Genomic DNA, 23,686 nt, shown 5'->3' on the forward strand with positions numbered 1-23,686 from the left:
ATGACTCAGCTACTTAACCCTCAATGTAGCAGACAAAGAAACCCGACCTTGAGCGTGTGGTGTGTGTTTGGCGGGTCTACATATGTTATTCCAATTTAATCCTCACTTAATCATAAAAAAGCTCTATGAAGCAAGTACAGTGGAATTATATCATATGTAGTGTCAGATTCTAAAGTCGGTAATTAAAGTGAACATTACCTAGAGCTGAAATTTGCTTGGAAAAATCTCCTGAAGCACATACAAAGATACACATGGTTTTATTACAGCCCCAAAGAGTAGTAAGTAAAGATGTAGGATACATACATTATTATGTCACGTATCATAAAGAGTTCAAACACAACATGCAGCTTCAGAAATGAAGTTGACGGGCTTATGTGTAGGTGGGGCCATATAAAAAAATAAATGCTGGAAAGTTTCCAACTAAATATATAGACCCAGTCTATATATTTAAATTTGCTCAAGTGTATGCTTCAGTGTATTATTATCCTAAATTTGTCAATAAGAAAACTTAGAAAAGTCAAGTAGCTTGTTCAAGGCGCACGGCTGGTAAGTCGCAGAGCTGAAGTTTGAAGGTAGGTTTTTTTCACTCCAGAGCCTCTATCTGTCTTCCTAAATGTGTTTTGACTTTTATATCATTGGCCAGCAAAGGACTCTTTGATGACTATTCATAAGTTAGGATTTGCCTGTTTTTATATGCAGTATGCTATGTATAATATCTGCATACATATAAATACACAGCTATGTGACTTGTACACATACACCAGCAACTAATGAACTTGGAAGATAGTAGGAATTAAACAAATCCAGGTGAACACTAGAACATGACTCATTTAGTTCTCAGCAAATGCTCAGTGTTTATTGTCAATACCTGTAACTTTATTATATGTGCTAGTAGTTTTCATTCAATGCCTGAAATGTATATGGAACAGCCCAAGAAGGCAGTGATCCATACGAGGTGTAAATCTGGATCAGTGTCTTATGTCTAAAAACCAAACATCTCAGATATTCACATTGTTAATGAATCCATATGTCCATCCATCCATCCAACCATCCGTCCATCTGTCCATCCATCCATCCATCCGTCCAATAGACGATGCACCATGTGCCAACCATCACGGCCAGAATTTTTGTATATTAAGATATAAGAAATATACTCTCCAATAACTTAGGGATCTATACTAGCTCCCAAATGCCAGAAATGGTTTTTGTTTAGTATAAAATCAGAAATATAGATCCCATTTGAGGGCTTTTATAGTATTATTTGCACTGTAAGTCCATTATGAACTGTCATCTTTTCATTAGCAAATCTCACCTGAATTATTAAGTTAGCTTAATTTTTTAACTGGCACATCGCTTCCCATGAATACAATGACATTTCTTTCAAAATAAAGGTAGGCCAGACTTTTCACTAACTGGGAAGAACTTCATGCACCAGTAATTGATGAGGTTCCGCTTTGACCTTGAATCAAAACCCAAAGCTTTGCAGTCTATGGCATCCTTATTTGATTCTGAAGTATGCTGATCAGGGTCAGAAATTTCCAGTCTAAGCACCACTCAGAGCCACTCATGCGTGCCGTGAATCACATGGGTGTCGTCAGAGGGCCATCATCGTTACCTGTGGTGTTGAAGCCGAAGAGGAGAGGGCAGGACACGGCAAAGGCCAGTACCCAGACGGCTGTGATCATGAGGGCCACGCGCCGACAGGAGCTCTGTCCTGTGCCATGCTGGTAGTGAACTGGCATGACCACCGCGGTGTACCTGCGAAAGGAAGGGGAGACGGATGGGTATGAAGCGAAGGGATGGGGGAATGGTTCCAATAGTGGACAGAGGTTCCTAGAGAACTAATCTAGGTGATACATGTGGCAGGAAAAAAGAGTTTGGTTGGAGAAAGAGAGAAAAGGTATTTGAGTGAAAATGTAGAAAGGTTGAGCTGAGAGAGATGAAGAACTCCCTGAGCAGGGAAAGGGTGAAAAAACAAAATTAGTAAAGCCACAACCTGGGCCGCTGGCGGGCTTCTCAGCCAGTGGTGGTTGAGGCCCAGCGTGCCTGAAACTTGTACTCGCATACCCGAACCCCCAAGAGTCTGGGTGCTGGCCTGTGTGCCTTTACTCTCTCCCACAGTTTTTCAGATAATGATAGAACTGTGCCCAAAGAGGATGTTTACCCCTGCTTGTATCCTAATATAAATTCTAACCCTCCTGGTGACAACTATTCCAAGTGGTGGAGATTTTATTTTATTTTATTTTATTTTATTTTATTTTATTTACTTATTTTTTTAAGATTTTATTTATTTATGTGACGGAGAGACAGCCAGCGAGAGAGGGAACACAGCAGGGGAGTGGGAGAGGAAGAAGCAGGCTCCCAGCGGAGGAGCCCAACATGGGACTCGGTCCTGGAGCGCCACGATCATGCCCTGAGCCGAAGGTCAAGTGGCAGAGATTTTAAAAATAGAGATGAGTAATATCTAGTGAAGGCTTATTTCCAAATCCAGTTTTCATGCTCTCTTCGTCCATTCAGGCTTCTGTATCAAAAACAGCAGAGACTTGGTGGCTTAAACACAAACGTTTACTTCTCACAGTTTAGAAGCTGCGAGGTCCAAGACCAAGGCCCTGGCAGATTCGGTGTCTCGTGAGGGTCTGCTTCCTCGATCATAGATGGCTACTTTCTCACGGTGCCCTCACGGGGCAGAAGGGGTGAAGGAACTCCCCAGGGTCTCCTTTCTAAGGGCACTGATCTCATTCACGAGCGCTTCACCCTCATGCCCTCGTCATCACCCGAAGGTCCCACCTCCTAATACCATCACTTTGGAGGGTAGGATTTCAACATACGAATTGGGGGAGCCACAAACATTTTGTCTATAGCACATGCTCTTGCACGGTCAACGCACAGTTGTGTTATGGGACATTGTCTTTTCTGTGGCAACTCCTCTCACGCATTGCCAGCCACCGAGCAGAAAGATAGCCGGTCCTGTACATTTACTTATGATGTCTTCCCCATTTACCCATGCATCTCTTTCCTACCGGCTGCTCTCCGTGATGGCCACGGCCTCCTGGCTGGTCCCGGATGCCAGGCTCCAAAAGTAGGTATCATCATGTCCTTTCCATCCTGGACCCCCCAGCTGGAAACTGCTTGAGAAAGGCAGATTCTAAGATGGCCTCCAAGTTGCTTGCCCTGTACTATCCCCCACACTGAATGGAGGCTGAACTTGAGAATACCACGTGATGGTACTGCTGTGATTAGATTACTAATCAATAGACTGAATTAATCAAAAGGGGGATTATCCTGGGTGGGCCTGGTTTAACCAGGAACTGGGCAAGTTCAATAATGAGGCAACTGCATGCCTCATGGCCGCAGAGACATAGCTCCCGTACGATTTGTTACTTGATAAATCATGTTGTAGCCTTGGTATTCCTCAGAGGTCCTTCACCACACAAGTAGTAAGAAGCTGTTGATTGCTTGCCTCGTGCATCCCGAAAGCCTTCCACCTAAGAGGACAATTCGAATCCTAGCCAAGCTCAAGGAATCTAGTGTGTATAGCTGTGTCTACACAGGCTCAAGCTTTCTTTGTCTTCTCCGTGTCCGGGGAAGCTAGAGGCCAGATTCAGAGCAGGCTCCTCCTCAGCTCCTCTTGTGTCCCTCAAGGCTTGGCGCTGAGGAAGGGAAGCACAGACCCTGGGCTGGAGCGGGTGGGGCACACACGACTGCCTAAAGCATCACCTCTTGTGCATCTGGCCCTCAAGTTCATATGTTAGCATTCGTATTCCCACAAGGGCAGCTTCAGAATCAGCTCTGAGCGCCGAGATGGAGGCCGACTCTGCAAGACTTGGCCTTGGTACCATGACGTGTGACGTGGCTTCTTTCTCAAGAGCGAGAAATAGAGATCTTTAATAAGGTCAGATTAAGATCCCATCACCCACCCCAACGGAGGCCCGTGAGACCTCAGTTCCCCTCTTCTGATGCACGTATGTTATAAATCCTCTCTTGAGTCGCTAACTTGGTGATCAAGGAGCAGGCGAGTAGCACCTGGTGTTCCTCTAGGCTTGTCACTCTCCTCAGGACTTCGGACTCTGCTGGGGCAGTGGGCTGGGGCTTTGAGTCAAGGATGTCTGGCCCCTCCCAGTGATACCTGAGGCGCCTTGGAAGAGAGGCTGAGCCTGGAACCCACAGGGCTATGGCGACCAAACAGCTGTTGGGAGATGGGGAGGAAAGGTATGACCCACTTCCTTCTCTCCAGACCTAGCGTTGTGCCCCAGCCTTCGATTTACATAATGTCCTTTGGTGAGAAAGAGCCTGACCGCCCCATACATTCCGCCGCGTGCTGCTGAAAGCTGAGAACTGGCTCTCCAGGGGAAAACAGTCCTGATTGGTACCATTTGTCGATTTTCATGGTATAAATACTCCCACCATTGCCCATTTCAAGCTACAAGCACGCCGCTGAGCCCGTCGTTCTAGGTCCGCTTTACTGTTCATCACCTCCTCCCACGCTCCTGTTAACTCAGTACGTGTAAGCACCGCGGGCTGCACTTGACAGAGCAGGAATTGGAGACAGAGCGAGGTTACGTGATGAACCCAAGGTCCCGCAGCTGGTGGTGGAAGAGCCAGGTCTCCCACCTCCAAGGCCAGTGTCTGTCCTGTGTGCCCCACGCCCTCTCCGGGGCACTGTGAAGTCTCTGAGGCCTTGTGGAGACAAGGGCTTCCTCAGGACAGCTGGCATTCAAGGGTGGTGTCTATTTGAGAGCACTTTGGATTCCCAGAATGTTCCCCAATTAGTTCGATTCTATTAATTACGGGGGGGGGGCGTCGTCCTGTGAAAATACAGATTTCCAGGCCACGCCTCTGGCTATTCTAATTAGATACTTCCTGAGTGGACCCCAGAAATGTGCGTCTTACAATCCCGCAAATTTGAGAAAGTCTGCATTTAGGAAAATTTTGTCAGAAATTCTTGTTAACGTGGGTAAAAAGTGGAAGATGAAACTACATTTACGTTTGATTTTTTTCGTATTGTTTGATTACTGTTACGTTTGATTTTTTTCGTATTGTTTTCTGAACAAGATTAAACTCTTGGAATAAACGAGGCCCCCGAATTCGCCCACCCGCCTGCCCGCCCGCAGGGTTCTACCGCCGGGGAGCCAGCGGCGGGGGTCGGAGACGTAGGTGCCGTTCCCGAACTAGCCAGCGGAGGGCACCCTAATGCAGCGAGAGCTGCCAGCGCGGCCGGGTGAGAAGTTCACCGCTCACCTGCTGGTTCCCCGGGCCCCGTGGGGAGGCAGGGAGGGAAGGCTCGGTCCGGCGGAGTCCCGGAGGCCTGCGGGGACCCTGACTCCTCACCCCGGCAGGCTGCTCCGCCTCTGGTCTCCTCCCGAATGTTCGGCCGCAGGTGACCGGCCGCAGCCAGGGCAGGGCTGGGCGTGGACGCGCGCCGGAGGCTAGCCTGGGGCGTCTGCGGCCGGCCGCTGCGCTCACCGCGCTGTTCCACTCTGCGCGCACCCCTCTCTCTCCCTCGTCTCCTCTCCTGGGAGCTCCTAGTTCGCCGGGTTCCGTCTGGCGTGGCCAGAACACCGGCAGCGTGCAAGGTAGCTAAGTCCGTGGCGGTTGGAAACAGACTGATTAGCGTCTGAATCCCAGTTCTTCCCTTTAGCTGCAATGGCCCTGGGCCAGAGTTTGGCCACCCGGAGACTCAATTTCCTTATCTGTACTTTGGGGGTAATGATGCAGCCGGATAGGGCTGTTATGAACGTTAAATAAGATTATCTCTGTGAAGTCTTTTAGCACGACGCCTGGTACCTATTAAGCATTCCAAAAAACGGTGTTATTACTATTGTCATATTATTGTGCTAGCCCGAGGGATCTGTGATTATCCCTATCAGTGTCTGCATGGGTATCTGCCCCTTGTTGCTGGGAACATGAAGAGGAAGATTAAATGTATTTATTTACCAAACAAACAAGTATATAACACTTTCTATAGGCCAGGCAGCTGTTTGAAGTGCTTTACAAATATTAACTCATTTCATCCTTGTAATAACTCAGTTGCTATGATCTCCACTAAACAGTTAAGGGAACCGAGGCCCAGAGTGGTTCACTGACTTGCCAGAAGTCACATTGCTATTAGGTGGTAGAGCCGGGTTTTATAGCCAGGCTGTGGGGGGTTCAGAGCTAGGGGCCCAGGCTGTGGGAGGCGCCCTTGCGTCAGGTCACACGCCATAGAAGAAAGAGGGTGATGGGATTCTTACTCCTGTACCTACCAGTGGTGTGATCTGGGCAAGCTACACGGTCCAGCCTCAGACTCTTCACTGGAAAATGAGCACAAAACCCCTATCTTGCTGGGGTGCTGTAAGGGTTAGCAAGAATTAAAAGTTCTTAGCTTGGTCATGGTACGTGCTACAGAAATGGTAGCTATTTGATGGTTGCTGCTTTTAGACTCATGCAAGTTCAGATTAGCTCGCAGGAGCCATGGCACTGAAGACATAGGAAATACGCCTTTTTTACTCCAAGGAAACAGCACCAAGAGTGGTGGGCTGCTGGCATGGCCAGGGGCTCGTTCTTGGTGCCCCATCCCTACTTCCACCATGGGGGAGTCAGGGGACTCCGGTTCCAGTCCCAGACCTGTGTCAGAGGCTGTGGGAGCCCCTACAGCATGTGACATTTCTGCACAAATGAGTTAAGCTCTGATGCCCCTTCTGACCCCCAGTTCTGTGACTGGGGGGTTGCAGGCTTGTCTCTCTACTGAGCGTCTCAGGATCCTGGCGGGATGTGACCTCCACCTGAAGCCCTGTCCTAGGCTGGGAGGTGTGTGTGTGGGACTGATGTGGGTGCCCCCGCGGGAAGCTGGCGGTGGGGGAGGAAAGAGCCTGGCCTGGGCGGGAGGGCCTGAGTCTAACTCCCTGCCTGGGTTTAATGAGCCCCAGAGCCCTGTGAGGGCTGCTTTTCACCACCTTTTATTTGGTCAGACAGGGGGCTCAATAAATCTTTAGTTCTGTGGACTCCCCTAGTGGAATTGTTGGAGGAGAAAGCTTTTTGCAAATGACTGGAAAGCCCTTTGCAAATATAAAGTGCTTATTTAGATGCAAACTAAAAATCCAAGGTGCCTGTGACTCATCTGGTACCTATTGTGCTGCTGCAAAGACGGGAGGCTTGCCTGTGTGATGGGTGCCATTTGAGAGCCACTTAAAGAACTCCCTGGTGAATGAATTTGGTTGCATTATTCCCGGGCCCCTAGCGGAGGACTCTAATTCTCACCGCTCAGAACGTGTCCTCCTCCTCTGACACTTTCTCAGCCCTCTCCGTGAGCTCGTTCTGACCCAGGATGCTGTGGGAGGGGGCTGGCCCCCTGGGGAGGCAAGGAGCCAAAGGGGTGGGGGTGGGGGGAGTAGGGGCTTGTGCTTTTTAAAGAAGAAAAGGCAGCATTAATTCAGGCATCCCGGGCTATGCCTAAGAATCTAATGACAATAGTATTACTTGCTTTTTTTCAAAACGTCCTTTCCTAGCTCTTACTACCCTGTTACTACATAGCAAGGCTTCACGGCCAAGAAATGCTTGAATCCATTTGGTCAAGTTTGTCAGACTGGCGAGTAGCATTGTGTGCAGACCAAAGGTCTGTGTGAATGATTGCATTTTTAATGAGTTGACCAGCGATTTGGCATCCCATGAACAGAATTTAATGCTGTGCACTGCTCACTGCCCTGAAGGATGGTGGAGACAGCTTTTCCAAGGCCGATTTTCATTCCTGGAACAGAGAAGAGGCTACATCTGAGGTTTGGTGAGGATGGGTTCATGTCGATGTACAAGCCAAGAAGAAAGCATCCTTCTCGACGGGGGTCTAAAGCTTGGCATGTTCCTCAGATTTCAGGTAGTGAGGGCAATGCATTCTGGGGCTTTTCCTCTATGGGACAGAAGCCAATTCAAGGTTTATTCTTGTTGGTTGTGGAATTGTATGTCAAGCGTGGCTGTGCCCGGTCCAGGGTGCTCTTGTGCAGTTGGAAAGAGGCACCCTCTCCTGGCCAACTCAAGGTTCGCAAAGCTACGCTGGCTGAATCCAGTTCTCAAACGCTTGTGCGGGCACGACCTCACCTGCCAGCTCCACGCGTGTGAATGTGTGTGGGTGGAGTGTGTGGGCACCATCTCAAGCGGGTAGAGTAGGGCTGGGAGCCAGGAGGCAAGGAGGGGGCTGCCCCAGAACCTCTCCTAGTAGCTCTTTATACAGTTCTTGGCTCCCTGCTCCAAGGCTGATCTCACCCACTCGCTCATGTTCTTGCTGAATGTACATAGTTGTACTAGAAACACTGGCTTCCTTCAGGCAAGGACCACTCAGTTCGGGTGATACGCTCTGTTCAACGTCTGTAACAGGCACAGCAGGGAGTCGCACAGGTGAAAAGGAGCTAGGACTACTGTACGGGTCTGGGGTGGTCAAGGTGGTGATGAGCAAACCAGAGGCAGTCTGTTTCTTACGTCACTTATATATTTAGGTACTAAGTGTCCAGAAATCACACAAAAGACTTACATGTTCTGAGCAGAGTTCTATTCTCAGAGAGCTAAATATATTATAAAATCCCTAACTATCCCTTCATTTTAAAACAGCTTTATCAAGATATAATTCGCATATCGTACAACTCATTTACTTAAAGTGTACAATTCAGTGTTTTGGGGAGTATTTATAGAATTATGTGACTATCTCCCTTTATTTTTAAACACGTTCTTTAACGGTATAAGTCCCAGTCTTATGGACACGTTCTTTAATTCTCCTTCTCAGTAATAAAAGTCAAAAGACTATCCAGTTGACTGGCTGGTCTGCAGTGGGGGTTAGTCTGCACTAGAAGGTGGGGTTGCAAGTCCATTCTTTGGTTATTGTTCAAGATTCCCATCTCAGCACACAAAAGGGAATTTAGGCTGTTGATAGAGAGGGCACAGCCCTGGGTTGTGCAAACGTCAAACACTGGGAAAGGAGGACCTACTTTAGGACTTCTAGCTAGAGGCAGGCTGGACATGCCTTGAGGTAGTTACAGAGAAAGCACTGTGAGAGTTGAGGGGTGACTGAACCAAGTTGTAGAAAATTTTACAAGGGCTTCGAGGGGCAGGGGGCAGGTGTGGTAGACCTTGAGGCAAGGGAGGAATATGGGGCAACCCAGAAAGAGATGAGATTGAGAAGATGGATGGAGGCCAAAATGCAGAAAACTTTGACTCCTAGGCTGTGAAGGTCATTCTGACATTTATCCTGCAGGCCAAGGAGACACTGATTCTGAGAGTGGCGTGTAGGACCCAGTTAGGAGGCTGTGGCAGAAGTCTGGTGACAGGTCCTAGGGACCTAAAATAAGCAGGCACAGTAAGAAAGGAAAGATGGGGCAAATCTGGGGGGGAAATGGCAAAAAATGGAGTCTATAAGCCTTGACTACTTCAATGTGGGAGATGAGGAAGAGGAAGGGGACAAAACCTGAGATTATAAGGCAGTGATGTTCCCCATAAGGGATGAGCAAGTCAAGATGGGTTGGTGCTTTGATGGTTTGGCTTTTAATGTTTTGAGGAGCCAATGAGCTATCTAGGTGGTAATATGGTCTGAAACTCAGGGGAGATCTTAAGGGTGTAGCTGGAGATTTGAGGGGGCATAGCGCAAAACCCAAGATTATGAACTTAGAGTCAGAGAGACATGAATTCCAATGCTGGCACTGCTCCATACAAGGCCTGTGACTTTAGGCCAATTCCTTAGTTCCCCTGAGAGCTGGACATGAAGATAACAGTAGCGGCTGAGTTGTGAAGATGGAACGAGCGAGCGCGTGTCAAAGCCTCAGCACAGCGGATAAGTTCTCAGTGATTGCAGACCTTGTTTGGGCTCCCCTGTTCGAGCTAAGGAGAGGGTGGATGGCACTGCTAGGGGGAAGGGCGGAGGAGAGAGAAGAGGTGGACAGTGGAGGGGAGGGAGGCAGGAGGGGACTCAGAGAAGGGAAGGTGGAAGGCTCTTGAGTAGCAAGAGAGGCCTCGGGCTGGAGAGCAAACTCCTTTCCCCAGGGCTCTCTGTGGGCTGGGAAATGTCCAGGGGAGCCATGGGCGAGTCCAAGGCCCAGGCAGGGGAAAGGGGGAAAGAGGTGAGGAAACAAAACAAGAGGGGAAATGAGAAACAGAGGCGCCCATGGCCAGGGCAGCCCGCTCTTCGGGGTGGAACGTCTGCGGATCTGAGTCACAATCACAGAGATCCACTCCAGCAACCGAAAAGCAATTCTAAAGAGACATCATTGTTTACTTGTTTGCCTTAAACTCTATGAAGGCAATAAATAAATAAAGAGATCACAGCCATACTTCCTAAAATTGCCCTTTTCCCCATTCACTTCTCTCCTCTCTCCCTTCCTTGCAAATCCTCCCAAGCTTTTCTCTCTCCTCTCCCTCTTCCTCTTTTCCCTCCTTTCTTCCCCCACATTACCAAAAACAACAAAATAACAGGAAGATTTCCTCCCAACTCTTGTCAGCTCCCCTTCTGTCCTTGTCCATTGGGCCCCCTTTGCTCCCAGTGAGGAATCACAAAAGCCCCGAAAGGATGGTGAAAAGACAAAACCAGAATCCTCTCTAGCGGCCTGGGAGGAAGGAAAGGCTAGGAAACTTATGGGATGATTGCTTATCTTCTGCCGTAGGGGTTTCTTCTCTACTGCAGACCATAGTTAAAAAAAAAGAGAGAGACAGAGAAGAAGATGTCCTCGTGGTTAAGTTCCACTTGGCCGAGACCCCCGTGCCCTCAAATGCAAAGCCTGGGCGCCCGGTATAGCAGGAACAGCTTCCCCACGCTGGTTTCCCACACCACCTGGCTGCCTAGACCTGCCGGCAGGGAAACCCAGCCCTACCTGTCGATGCTGATGGCACAGAGGTTCAGGATGCTGGCGGTACACATCATGACATCCAGGGTGACAAAAACATCGCAGCAAACGCGGCTAAAGTTCCAGACTCCACCCGTCACCTGGGCGGCAGAGACAGGCTGTCAGTGTTTCCCACCCGCGACCCAGTCAGCTCTGCTGTCCTCCCGGGGCTCCCCTGCACATGGGGACGTACCCTCCCTGTGGTTGGCACTGTTGTCGCCAAGGGCAGGCAGACACTGGGGGACTGCTGGGCTGCTCAAGATGGTCACCCAAGAAAGGACAAATTTGCGGAATTTCCATTAGAGCTGAAATTCGTCCAGCGTTCTCAAAGTTTCTCAAATGCGTCCACAGTGGGGTGCTCATTAAAGATACACCTTTCTGAACGCTTCCCTGGGCCTACTGAGTCAGAATCTCTGAATCTGGAGGGGATGAATTTTCATTTGTAAATACCCCCTCCAGGCCCCCTGCCCCCATGCCCGTACGCCAGGGCCTGAGAATTACAGATCTAGCTCCAACTCAGGGGGCAGCTAGAGCGCCTCGCGGTTAAGTGATAGGCCCACAGACATTCAGCTGGTAGTGGAAGGGCCCGGCTGAGGGACAGTTGTGTGCCCTGTACCAAAACCGTCTTTCTGAAGCCCTCCGCACAGTGAAGAGCTCACTTATACCCAGGGAATAGCAGAGGACACGTTTTTCATGAAACTTACCTCTAAAATGAAAATCTATCTGGCTTCTGGTTTTAAACTGGGAAGCATTCTGGAACGGTATCTGTAAGAACCTATGTGAAATGAGTCTGTGCCAGCCTGCCTGCCTTGGGCACCCTGGTTTCAGTCACCAGGAGGTGGGGGGAAAGGTGGGTGCAGGGGATTGGAAAGGGGCGCAGGTGCTGTCTACCACTCACAGCACCAAGGAGGACTGTCCCGACCTCACGCATTTACATGTGGGTTCCAAGCTCTGAAGCTTCCTTCCGCTAATGCTTACCGAGCCTCAGGAATTGAAGTAATTTAATTTAGATTCTAGCACATTTCTATTTTATTTTAAAATTTTTTACATAACCTAATCAAACCAGAGAGATGTGTCGGGGAGATTGTCACTTTCAGAGTGTCCATAGACTCCATCCTTGGGCCCCGAGGCTATAGGGCATTTGCCAGCTTTCTGTGTGTGGGGCCCATGGTTTCAAGGAGAGACCGAGAAGCTCGGTGCCCCTGCGGCAGCTGGGTGCGCGTGATATCCCTGCTGGGCAGGCCCAATGGCTGCTTAAGAGGAAGGGGAGTGAAAAACAGGTACAGTAGCCTCTAACGTAGCTTCTCAAGGGAAAAACAGATGTGGTCCAAATGGGCGATCGCGTAGAGATGGTGGTGTGGCTCCGGTTTGTTTCTGTCCCCCAAGATTCTTGCTACCTGGCCGGGTCCCTTTCCTACTCATTCCTGACTTACTCCACTGAAGAAAGGTTTGGAAAGCCTCTCTTCCCTAATCACTTCTTTCCCCTTCGATTTGTTTCTTTTCGGCATCCGATTTTATCCCTGTGTTTGGTCATCTCCAGGCTCTATTTTGAGAAACCCTGACCAAAGATATTTTGTCTAAAAGCAACAATGCAAAGTTCAAACTAGTGAAGAAGTCATTGTTTTTGTCCATTAGGTTGTGGATTTAATTTCTTTTAGTTCAACCATTTGGCTTTATAGAAATAAGGCCTAATATGAATTTATAGGAATTCTGGGGATGAGAAACTCATAAAAAGGGAGCTGTACTGTCATAAAAGCACACTGATTTAAGGAAACCAGGACGGTTTTCTCGGTACAGAGGATAGTTGTATGCTGCAAAACCCTCTTGCAGAAGCTTTGAATTTTGTATATTAAATCCCATTTTGTTTGTTTGTTTATTTATTTTAAAGATTTTATTTATTTATTTGTGTGTGAGAGAGAGAGCACCAGCAGAAGGAGCGGCAGGCAGAGGGAGAAGCAGACTCCCTGCTGAGCAGGGAGCCCGACACTGGACTCGGTCCCAGGACCCTGGGATCATGACCTGAGCCGAAGGCAGCTGCTTAACTGACTGAGCCACCCGGGCGCCCCTTAAATCTCATTTTAACATATGTCTGCTATGCAATATGCATCTTAAATTGGGTAAAACCCACTTTTTGTTTTGTAAAACTGTGAATGCCTGTGTCTGTGAGCTGGGGTGAAAATGTAGGGGAGAGAGGATAGTTACAACAACAGCAAACTCCAGTGCTTGCTGGCTGTTTATTTGCTCATTCATTCATTCATTCATTCATTCATAAAGTAAGTAGTTGTGAAGACCCTAATAGTTCATAGAAGGAGGATTTGTTATGTGTTTTAAGAGGTTTTAAGAATGTACTTTGGGCCCTGTCCTTGAAGAACTTATATGATAACTGAGGAGCAAGGCATTCTTAAATAAAACAGCCAGAGATCATCATGAGATCCTAACATTGTTAATTCAATCTAACGTTTATTGAGAACTTGCTTTACATGGGTCACTGGCCCACATGACCCATTTCGGGAATTTCTACAGCTTTGAAACTTCAGATTCTGAAAACTGAATTTGTTTTTTACTGTCCGTGCTCTTAAAGCTCTTTGGGGACAAATTATACACTTATTTGATAGGAACGTAGAGGACTGTTACTTAATTCTACAGGAGCAGGGACTTTGACGTGCTTGCAGCTGCATTCCCGGCTCCTAGAGCTGGGCCCAGCACGCAAATACATTCTGGAAGAGTGAATGGTCTCTGATGTACTCTGTATTAATACTGATAGCTAACATTTATTGAATGCTTACTAAGTCTTGATGTTCTGCAAAGCACTTCACATACCTGGCCTCTATTGTTGCTTATAATCCTATGAGAGGTGGCTACTGTTTTCACAGCAGAGAAAGGGACAAAAACTGGGAAGGGTCAGCACCCCACCCAGGGTGGCCCAGCCAGCAGAGGCAGACAGCGCATAGGAATGTAGGTCACCGCCTGCCCTGCTCTAGGGGTGCATCAAGTCGGGAGGGGCAGGTGTTGGAAAAGGATGGGAATGGACGGACACAAGGGGAAGGGAGGAAACCATGTGCTCATCAAGGATTTTTGTGTGACAAACGGCATCACTTCTCTTCCAGGAAATAAAGCACGCTCTCTCTGATCGCCTCTATCACAGGGTTCCAAAAATAGTGCAAAAGACTGGGGTGGCTGCTGGCCTCGGGGTCTAGTGAAAGCACATATCCAGCAGTTTTTTGGTACCCTGGTTCTTAAGCCCCTCACGACCAAAGCCCTTCAAGCTGTCCCCCTGGCTTCTCATGTGCCCCCCCCCCCTTTCTGGCTGTCCTCTTCTCCTGTCTGTAATTCTGCCATCAAAATCCCCATTCTCCTTGATCTCAGCTAAGTGTCAAAAACAAAACAGTCTGGTCAGCGGATTGGAGTAACTCCCACTGCGGGGTGTCACTTAGCCTTCCCTGGCCCTTACTCCTTAAAATAAGTCTCTAACTGGTGGGATGTATAATGAAAATACTTATTTTATTTTTTTACTGGAGTCCACATCAAGTCAATATGAGTAAGCAATCAATACAGCTGCAAAGGGCCATGCCCAGGCCTAACTAACTCTCACAGTTGTCTCATAGTAACCCGATGAGATAAATATTATTTCTAATTTATCAGTAAAGAAATGGAGACCGAGAATGGTTGTGTGATTTGCCCAAGGACACAGAGCTAGTAAAAGACGCTGGAATTTCAAACCCTTAATATTAACGATTACTCTATTTTGCCTCTCACAGGTTAGCACCTTGCCGTACCCCTCCTGGGAGGCATACAAGTCCACTCCATTCTACCATCGTAGGAGGGAGGGCAGCTGGCACTGGCCCGTCCATCCACCACACAGCCCGTACTTATTGAGGGCCTGACACTTTGCTTGGGCGAGTATACTGAAATGAGTGAAACCCGTTTTTGTCCCCAGGGCCTCAGCATACAGTGAGCACATTAGAGGGACGCATATGTGAGTGGGTGTGGGTGAACTGAGGGCCCAGGAGAGAGACACCAAGAAATAACTATGATACGATGGGAAAAGGGCTGATGGTAAGGTAAGGACAAAGTGTGGGGGAGCATAAAAGGGAAAGGGAGTTTTGAAATTAGAGCAAAACCAAAAAAAGCAAAACCAAAATCTGATGGATTTAAGGCTCTTTAGAGACATGATTCTACCTTTCTCCTAAATTCTAATGAATAACTCACTATAGGATTCTGCAGCAGCCAGGTGGTGTTACTCTCACTTGCTAATGAATGTAACTAACTCCCGTTGGCAATGCAGAAGGTGGGAGTAAGCAAGAAAGTGTCTTCAGGTACTGAAGTTGGCTATTGATTTCCAACAGACACAGCCTAAGGCAGCATTTCCCAAATTTACTGATTATAAGGCAGCATTTCCCAAATCACCTGAGGCTCTCGTCAAACAAAATGATTCTCAGGCCCCACTCAGAATAATAAGTCCCTGCAGTGATTCTCTACTGCCTGGGAGGTTTGGGAAATGCTGGTCCGGGGAAATGGGGGTCGAGGTAGGGGGCACGACATTGTCTTCAGAAATGGTCAGGGCTCCTTGACCATTCTGTGTCCCATGGATCCCATGGGACATGGGATAAAATACATGTTCCATGTATTTTAATATACATGCTTCTGTAATAACACATTCAATAACAAAGCCTGGTGGCAGGTCCAATATTCCTGTAATTTCTAAGTACTTGTGAGCGTAAATGGTATTTCAAGGTGTCCACAACAACTGTAATGCTATTTGAAAACATAAAAATCTAAGATTTCTATTGGGGACACTAAGGATTTCTTCTGTTGTGGGTTGATGCCTACATTCATAATTGAAGAAAATGCTAAGTTTTCGTCTAGTGAAAATAAAGAAGTAATTTTATTTACATCCAAGTTGATGGACTCCCCTAAGAATTCCTGCTCTAAGGGATGGATTTTTAGTTGTTTGGGGAGATATCCAAGGTGCAAGAATGGAATTACTTCTCTAGCCTCTGCATTCCATTTTTGTTTGCCACCATTTGGAATCTTTTTAGGGTGCAGGGGTATTGCTGTGAGACAAGACAGGGGATCCAATTATCTGAATCCCAATTTCTTCATCTGTGAAATGGGGGGCAGTTTACAGATTAGTGGTTCCCGAATGTCAGTTTGTAGCAGGTGGCCAGCTGCCTGCACAAATTACCCAAGGTAGGAGTGAAGCTGGTGCAGGGGGGCTGGTACAGTTACTGCAGACATCCAGGGCCACCCCTGGAAGTTCTGGTTTGGTAGATCTGGGGTAGACCCAATAATCTGTGTTTTGAACAAGCAGCTCTCTATAAAAAAGATTTAGCTCAGAACTGCTCAAAGTTTAGATGCCTGAGAGTCATGGAAGAACCCATTGAGAATGCAGACTCTCCTTTATTTTTATAATCAACGTCATTACAAGGGTCAAAGATTCCTCTGTTTCAAAACAGTCATGCTCTTTCCCATCATCACTATGTGACCTTGATCACTGTCTGTGGTGGGTTTCCCTGCCTGACCCATGTCCCTCCCCCACTCTTTTTTGCTTGGTGTATATTACTCAATTCTCATGTCTCTTTTTCCTGTCCACACTGGGACCCAAGCAGTCTGAGTTAGTATTCTAAAGGTTCCTCTGGCTGCTTATGTTGCCTTTCTACCCTGATATAAGTGCATTAAACTTCACAAAAGGTGCTTAACCGAGTGGAACAAAATGGGATGTTTGTGCTTGGAGAGGGAGCTCCACATGGACTGCAGCTTCTAAAGCAGGAAATTAAAAACTTGAGAGGGAATCAGAGATAGAACTATTTGTTATGGCACAGAAAAGAGTTTTCAAGAAAATGCTGCAAACTGAATGAAAGAGACAGCCAGGCCAGAGCCCTCTGAAATATAACCTACTCTGAGATCACCTGCATGATTTTTATCCTCAACTTCTCTGCTAGGGTTGAAGACAAAGAAAACTGAAGAAGATCGTTGACTAGCCCCTGTTTGTCCCCCTGCCCAAGCCCAGGCTCCTCTGTGCCTTAATGATGAGGCCGGTGCCGTGCAAGCCACTGTGGGGTGTACGTGCTGGCTGTCCTCTGCCTTCGTTCCAATAGTCCTTGGATTCCCCTGGGAGTGCATGAAATTCCTAAGCAGAACTTTGATGTGTGCCATGGAAGGACATCATCTCTGCTCAACCGATGCTTCTTTCCAGTGACTGGTTCAGAGAAAATCATGTGCCTGGAGCCAGTCCAATCAAAGTACACCTTAACACTTCTACTGGAAATTCTGGGGCACAGATTTTTCCTCTTGGTGTGAATGGTGTGGTTACACATGTGAGGCCTATAGCCTACCCTATGCTGTGGATAAGGCCAATACATAGAAGAGAGCTGAGAGAACTGGAGAGAAAAGGAGCTGGAGCTCTGTTCAAACTGTGCCTGCAGCCCACCCTACTATAGGACTTTTAAAGTTCCTGGTGTGGAAGGAAAAGTGCATTCTGTTTATTGCTTAAGTCAATTGGAATTAAGTTTTCTTTTACTTACTACTAAAAGTGTCTTCACCGAGATATTTATAGTTCACACTTTTTAGTTATCAAAGCACTTTCTCAATTGATGACAGTTGAGCTTAACATCAAGCCTATGAGATAGGAACAGTATACTTGTCACCCCCATTTTAGTCACTTGATTCCAGGTCTTCTGACTCCCAGTTCTGAGTCTTTCTCATTGCATAACCCTGTGAAGGAATGAGCTTCATCCCGGTGAATTCCAGAAGCACAATGTTCTGTGACATTTTATTTGCCTATCTCACAACAATTCCTTATACTGCATCTTCTTTTTAAATAAAACCCACATCTTCACTTTCTTTTCTATCCTCCCCTGTATCCTTCCCTTATGATCCAATTTTGGCTAATTACACTTAAATAAAGTCCCTTAGGAGATGCTTTGAGGCACTCCAGGGAAAGGGCTGTTTTCTCTCTTTCTCTGCTGTCCCCACCCATCCTATTTTGGAATACGGGCAAGATGCTGAGGGCCATGGCAGCCATCCTGTGAGCAGCAGTAGGAAATAAGCCAGTTTGCCAAGGATGGAAGAGATTGGTCCTTGATGACACCATGGGGCAGCTGAATCAACACCAATAATCCCCTTCCTCCAGAATTCTGGTCGTGTGAGAAAAGTAACTCCTATTTGTTTAAGCCACAGTGAGTAAAGTTTTCCAATATTTACAGCACACATACTGGTGCCTGGCAAAATTAGGCAATTTTCCTTTGAAGGAAGGTATTTAGCCAGTATGAGCCAATATTTCCTTCAAAGAAGATAGATGTATTCAAATCAAAGCACAGGAAGCTGTGAATTTGGCCACCACACGGTGTTCTTCTCATTTCTGTGCTGTCCTCTTGGGGGCCCTTAAGCCTACAGCAGTCTCTATGCTATGGTCAACACTGCATCCTTTCCTCTTTCCAAGGGAGCCCTTACGTATAATTATGTAATTACTAGACCAGTTACTCAAACTGTCCCACCATTAGGACAAGTTAGTGAGAATAATGCTTTGCTCTTCTCTCTGAGACACATGGACTTACATATTCACAGTCCCTTTAAGGGCTCAAAGTACTCTTTTCTCTCATTGAAATATCCTGTCTGCTTCTGAGGTCCACAGAAAGCAGGCAGGTATTTAAGATGAAGAAAAGTATATACTGAGGTGGGTTAGGGAGACCCGGTCCTTTCGATTATAACCTTCTAATATCTTAACTGGTTTTCTCTTAATTATGGCTGCTTTGAGTCATGTTCTTTTATTGAGACCCTTAGTGGACTGTTGGCAAAAGTGGTACAGAAATATTAAGTTGCATTGACTAGAGCTTTAAAGCAAGTAGGGAAGACCAAAAAGAAGTCCCAAAGCCCATTTCCCAGTGGGGAGATGTCTCCCGAATCTTCTTTATATGATTGTAGACTTATTTGACCATGCTCTTGATTACTGAACACTTGCACCAAATAACCTGTTGGACATAATGCCTATTGATTTTTATGAGGGGGAAACCAAGAGCTTCACCAGAGCTCATCTCATAGGGGAGACCTCATAGATGCGACCTGCAGAAAGTCCAGTAAGCCTTTGGCAAGATGTCATGCTGGCTCTCTGTGGGCTCAGTTGCTCTTCTATGCTCAGCAGAAGGGGGTCATCATCAATTTTGGCAGTGTGGCTAGCAGGGGATGCCATGGATGTCTAGTGTGGAAAAATCACAATGTCAATATCCTACACCAGTATCTACAGAGATTTTCCAATATGGTCTATCCAGAGTCCTGGAAACAACCCCAAATGGACAGTTGAAGAGGGATCTTGAGTGGCTTTGTTACAGATACCAGCAGACTGGTTTTATCTCAGAGGCAATTAAATGAAAATGTTTATTAGAGTGAAGGTTCTCATCCTATATTTCTTTCTGACATTCAGCCTTCTGAAAGACTTAAGAATCCTTGTAATGTGTAGGGGTGGACAGAAACACTTTGAGGTGCGGGATGGGTGGTGTTATGAATCATTAACTAATTCATACGGGTTTGTAGCACTTTAAATCTGCCTTACTCTTGAGCAGAAATATCACATGTGTCTAACTCCTTTTCAGTCTCATTATTATTGAATGTAAAAAAAATAAACAGTTCATTGAAACAATAGACGTGACTGCAGATGGTATAAGCAGGTATGCCCATCTAATGCATACATTTCAGAAAAGATCATTTAATCATTCATATAGCAAATATTTATTTAGCACATATTATGTGCCAGGTAGTGTGTTTGGACTACAGGGAAAAAAAAAAAAAAGAACAAAGACATAGCTTCTGACTTCAAGGTTGTCTCAGTCAGTTTGGGTTGACAGAAAAGTCAAGATAATTACAAGATCTTTTGCCATAAGGATTATCCTAACTGGGAAAAATTAATGCTTGGTTTTTTTTCTCCAACTCTTCGCTTAGCCTTTACATCTATCCCAATCAGCCTAGATGTTTCTCTGCTTTTCCTTTCCTTTTCTATTTTCTTGATTTCTTTCCTTTATGTTTCCCCTTTGAGAGCATAAGTCTAATTTTAGTTCCCAGTTATTCTTTAATAGGGGTATCAGCCTAGGCAGTCTATGTTTGAGGTTTTTGCTCTCCTGTGATATGTCATACTTAATTAACTGTCACCTTCACTATTAATATTAACTGAGATATTAATTTGATGAATTTTAATTTCTCTTAATCATAGCATCATTTGGATCCTTCACTGGATACCTCTTGAAAATGATACATGATATACAATGCAGGAGAGACGTATTAATAGTACATTAGAGTGTTTTTAAAAAAACTCTTTAGTAATTGCATGTTTTCCTGGGAAGAATATCTGTTTCTTGAACAGGTGTAGGCACCCTGATTCCTTTGTTAGCAAATGGATGTTTTGTCTTGATCACCTCCTGACTCTGTTTTGCACTTTCAAATGAAAATACTTTCAAATTTAAGAAATGTTTCTCTCCAGAAGAATTCTCCAGGGCCTGCTGCATTATCTGACTGGCGAGGGCTCTCTACTATTAATGGAGGCATCAAAAATATAAATGTGAAACTTTGGTCTGTTTGGTAGCAGAGTCTGTAGAGAGCTGGTACCCAGGAGAAAAGAGCTGAGTCCGAGGGTAACTAAACTATCAAAAGAAGTCTGATCTATTTGCAGACTGTTTTTTTTTCTCTTTTCCTCTTATTCATTAAAGAAAAATTTTTTTTTTTGGTTTTTCTGTGATTCCTTCTGCATCGCCCTCCACCCTCACTGTTGTCCTGCATCCTTCTAGCACATTCCCACACCTCTAGATACATTGAAACACCGATGAAGATGCCCACGGACTGCCTCCCTCCACCCCCCACATCTTTGAGACACGATTGGCACAGAGATGATACCTGATGCATTTTTAGGATGAGTTGCATCACTCAAGCCCAGTCATCTGGATGCTGGAGACCCAGGAACACAATCATTCCTGGCTCCTTGGTTCTGATGTGGGTGAGTGATGTCAGATAATGGCTGCTCTCAGGGCTTCAGTTCCCTCAGGAAAGGGAGAATGGCAGGAGCTCTCCTTCCTTCCTAGTCCCAGATCGTGGCAGGGAGCATTTTGAGCTCAGAAGGCCAGGAACTCAGGGAAGACAAAGACAAGTACGGTCACACAGGTAGCCTGCAGCTGGGGCTCACTCACCTCCAGGTACACCACCCAGGGCATCACCAAGGTGGCCACCAGCAGGTCTGCCACAGCCAGGCTCACCACCAGGTAGTTGGTGGTGGTCTGCAAAGCCCGTTCCTTCAGCACTGCCACACACACCAGACCATTGCCGAAGACGATGGCCAGGATGAGCGCACAGTAGGAGAGTGCGTAGTAGGCGTGTGGGTGGGCCCGGCTGGCGCCTGTGGAGTTCTCCGCCCCACAGGTGGAGTTGATCTGGCCACTCAGCGGGCTCAGAGGCGCCATAGCCCAGAGGGAGAAGAGTGACCCCAGTGGGTTTCCTGGGAGGAAATAGAAAACAATGTTGGTAAAACTGGACTCTTCCGAGCTTGGCTGCTTGGGTACATTTTTATGTATTGCTTCAACAAGTATGTATTGAGCATTTCCTATATGCTTGGTACTGTTCTAAGCACTGGAAATACAGCAATGAGCAAAAGGGATACACATTCCTGCTCTCGTGTTGGAGCCCACTGGGGGAAGAGAATACAGTAAGAAATAAGATAAATAAAGGATGTAGTATGTTTGATAATGATATGCATTTTGGAGAACAATAAATCAGAGAAGGGGTAAGGAGATGGGGAGGATTATGTGTGTGTGCATAGGGTATCTGAGGGCAATTTTTATTCCGGGTAATCAGGAGGCATTTGTGGAGAAGGTGATAACTGAGTCAAAACCTGGAGGACATGAGGAAGTCAACCATGCAGATATCTGCAGGAAGAGTGGTCCAAGCAGGAGGGATAGCAGGTACAAAGGCAGGACAGGCTGCTGTGCGGAAGGCAGCAGGGAGACCAGAGTTGTTGGACCCAAGTGAGGCAGGTACAGAGTGGAAGGGTGTGATATCGAGAGGCGGTGCAGGACCATTGAAAGAGCAGTGCTTGGACTCTGAGTGAGATGGAGAGCTGTTGCAGGATTAGAATCCCAGGTCTGCCACTTCCTACTGGTGGGCCTTGGGCATGTTACTGCATCTCTCTGAGCTCCATTTTCTTTCTCTGTAAAGTGGAGCAAACAATGGAATCCACCCCATAGGGTTTTTATGAAGATTAATTGATCTATTAAATATGTAGGACATTGAAAGCTATGATACCTAGAAAACTATATAAGTGTGAGCTCTTTTTCTCTTACTGGTCTGTTTCTCCTAGTTTCCCATCCCCCTTTCCTTGTTTTCTCTCTATCCTCCTCTGTTGCCCCCATTTGCCTTTTCTCCTGCCCTCCTCTGTCTCTTCCTTTAGTTTCCCATCTCTCTCTTGTATCTTGCATGGGGCATGTTGGGTGTGGGATGCTGGCTTGTGGAAGAAAAACTCAAGAGTAATCAAGTATAGAGACAATGCAGTGGTTTTTATACTTAGGAAAAATCCATGTGTGGAATTTTATTTGAAACCTCCTAATTTTAAAAGGTAGGTTACCAATTGAAAAAATGTGTAAGCCCTATGAAGTCTCTTCTCCCCCCACCCCCAGAATTCCACATCCATGGGCCAATGACCCATGACCGTAAATTTTCAACCTCTGATGTGGTCCAAAGCCCTCACTTTTCAAACAGGGAAATTGAGACCCAGAGAGATGAGTAACACGTCTTAAGTCATAAAGCTTATCAGTGGCAGAACTAGCGTGCAGGCTTTCTGATTCTTCCAAAACTCCGTTTTGGCATCTGAAAGCCATACAACTGTCATGTCATCATTCCACTGGGATGAACTAGTTCTCAAACTGTGGGGACTTTGGACTTAGGGTAGGAAAGGCATCAGAACCCATCAGCTGCCCCTGTGACACCAGCCTGTTGGGGCAGCCCTAAAGAAGGGACTCTGGACTCTCATAGCCAGGTTTGTGTGTGTCCAGGGGGGAGGTGGGGTGGGGAAGGAAGGAGAAAAAAATCACCATGTTCTGTAGAAAAATATGGAAATGCCTATGCATTAAAGCATTGTGTGCTGGAAGAGGGACTTCTGTCCTGGGATCTGTGCTTTAAAGGGTCCCACTCTGGACCCCCTCTGTTATATCCTTCCCACGGGATGAGGTCATACCCTCCCACAGCGCCAAGGAACAGGTCCACCAAGAATCCACACTCTCATTCTCAATCACACTCTGGGCACGAAGATCACAGAATTCTCTGCCCAAACTGCATTGAGGCTGTTTCCAAAGCATAGGCCCTATTCTGGATCTATCACCCTGAGGGTAGACCGTGTCATGTATATCTGGGGTCCCTGAGCTCTAGAGGTAGCTCTTTGGGGGAGCTCAGTTGAGTAGCTTGGGTACAGCCTGAAGTGGGGAGAGAAGAGGATGGAGTCCCTGGGGCAGGATTTGGGGTGGAAGGCAGCTTCTCCTACCCTCTCACAATTTATTTTGAACTCATAAGGACCTAGGAATCCTAAATTCAAACCTGGCCTTCCAGATGGTTATGGATGTATATTTTTCAAGGCAGGAGTATTAAACATTTTATTCACTGGTTCGTTGGTTATAACTAAAATACTTAGACATGGAGTATATGGGCCTCCATGGGAACACTTGCTCCCGGCCCTGGCAGGGGTAGAGGCTGGCTTGGTGGCCAGACTTTGCTCTCAGTCCTGGTATCTGCAGCTCTCCGCTGATGAGGGAATTGGCCTAATCATGTATGTCATTTTTGTGCCTCATTTTGAAATGTTTCATCCTGGAATGTGCAAGTGTTAAAATGAA

At 46.7% G+C, this 23,686-nt stretch overlaps 1 protein-coding gene across 2 annotated transcripts in view; it reads right to left on the reverse strand.

The window, feature by feature from the left end:
* The window catches only part of DRD3 (dopamine receptor D3), a 33,026-nt gene extending 11,755 nt beyond the window's left edge, over nucleotides 1-21,271 (reverse strand). For both annotated transcript variants that reach the window (XM_040621708.1, XM_008708232.1), the window contains exons 1-3: nucleotides 21,002-21,271; nucleotides 10,821-10,933; nucleotides 1,616-1,758 (exon numbers count right to left, since the gene is read on the reverse strand). In XM_040621708.1, the coding sequence (XP_040477642.1) occupies nucleotides 1,616-1,758; nucleotides 10,821-10,933; nucleotides 21,002-21,271 (526 nt within the window). The remainder of the gene's footprint in view (nucleotides 1-1,615; nucleotides 1,759-10,820; nucleotides 10,934-21,001) is intronic.
* Between the last annotated feature and the right edge of the window lie 2,415 nt (nucleotides 21,272-23,686).

This window comes from Ursus maritimus, unplaced genomic scaffold, assembly GCF_017311325.1.
Source record: "Ursus maritimus isolate PB19 unplaced genomic scaffold, ASM1731132v1 scaffold_4, whole genome shotgun sequence".
Lineage (NCBI taxonomy): Eukaryota > Metazoa > Chordata > Mammalia > Carnivora > Ursidae > Ursus > Ursus maritimus.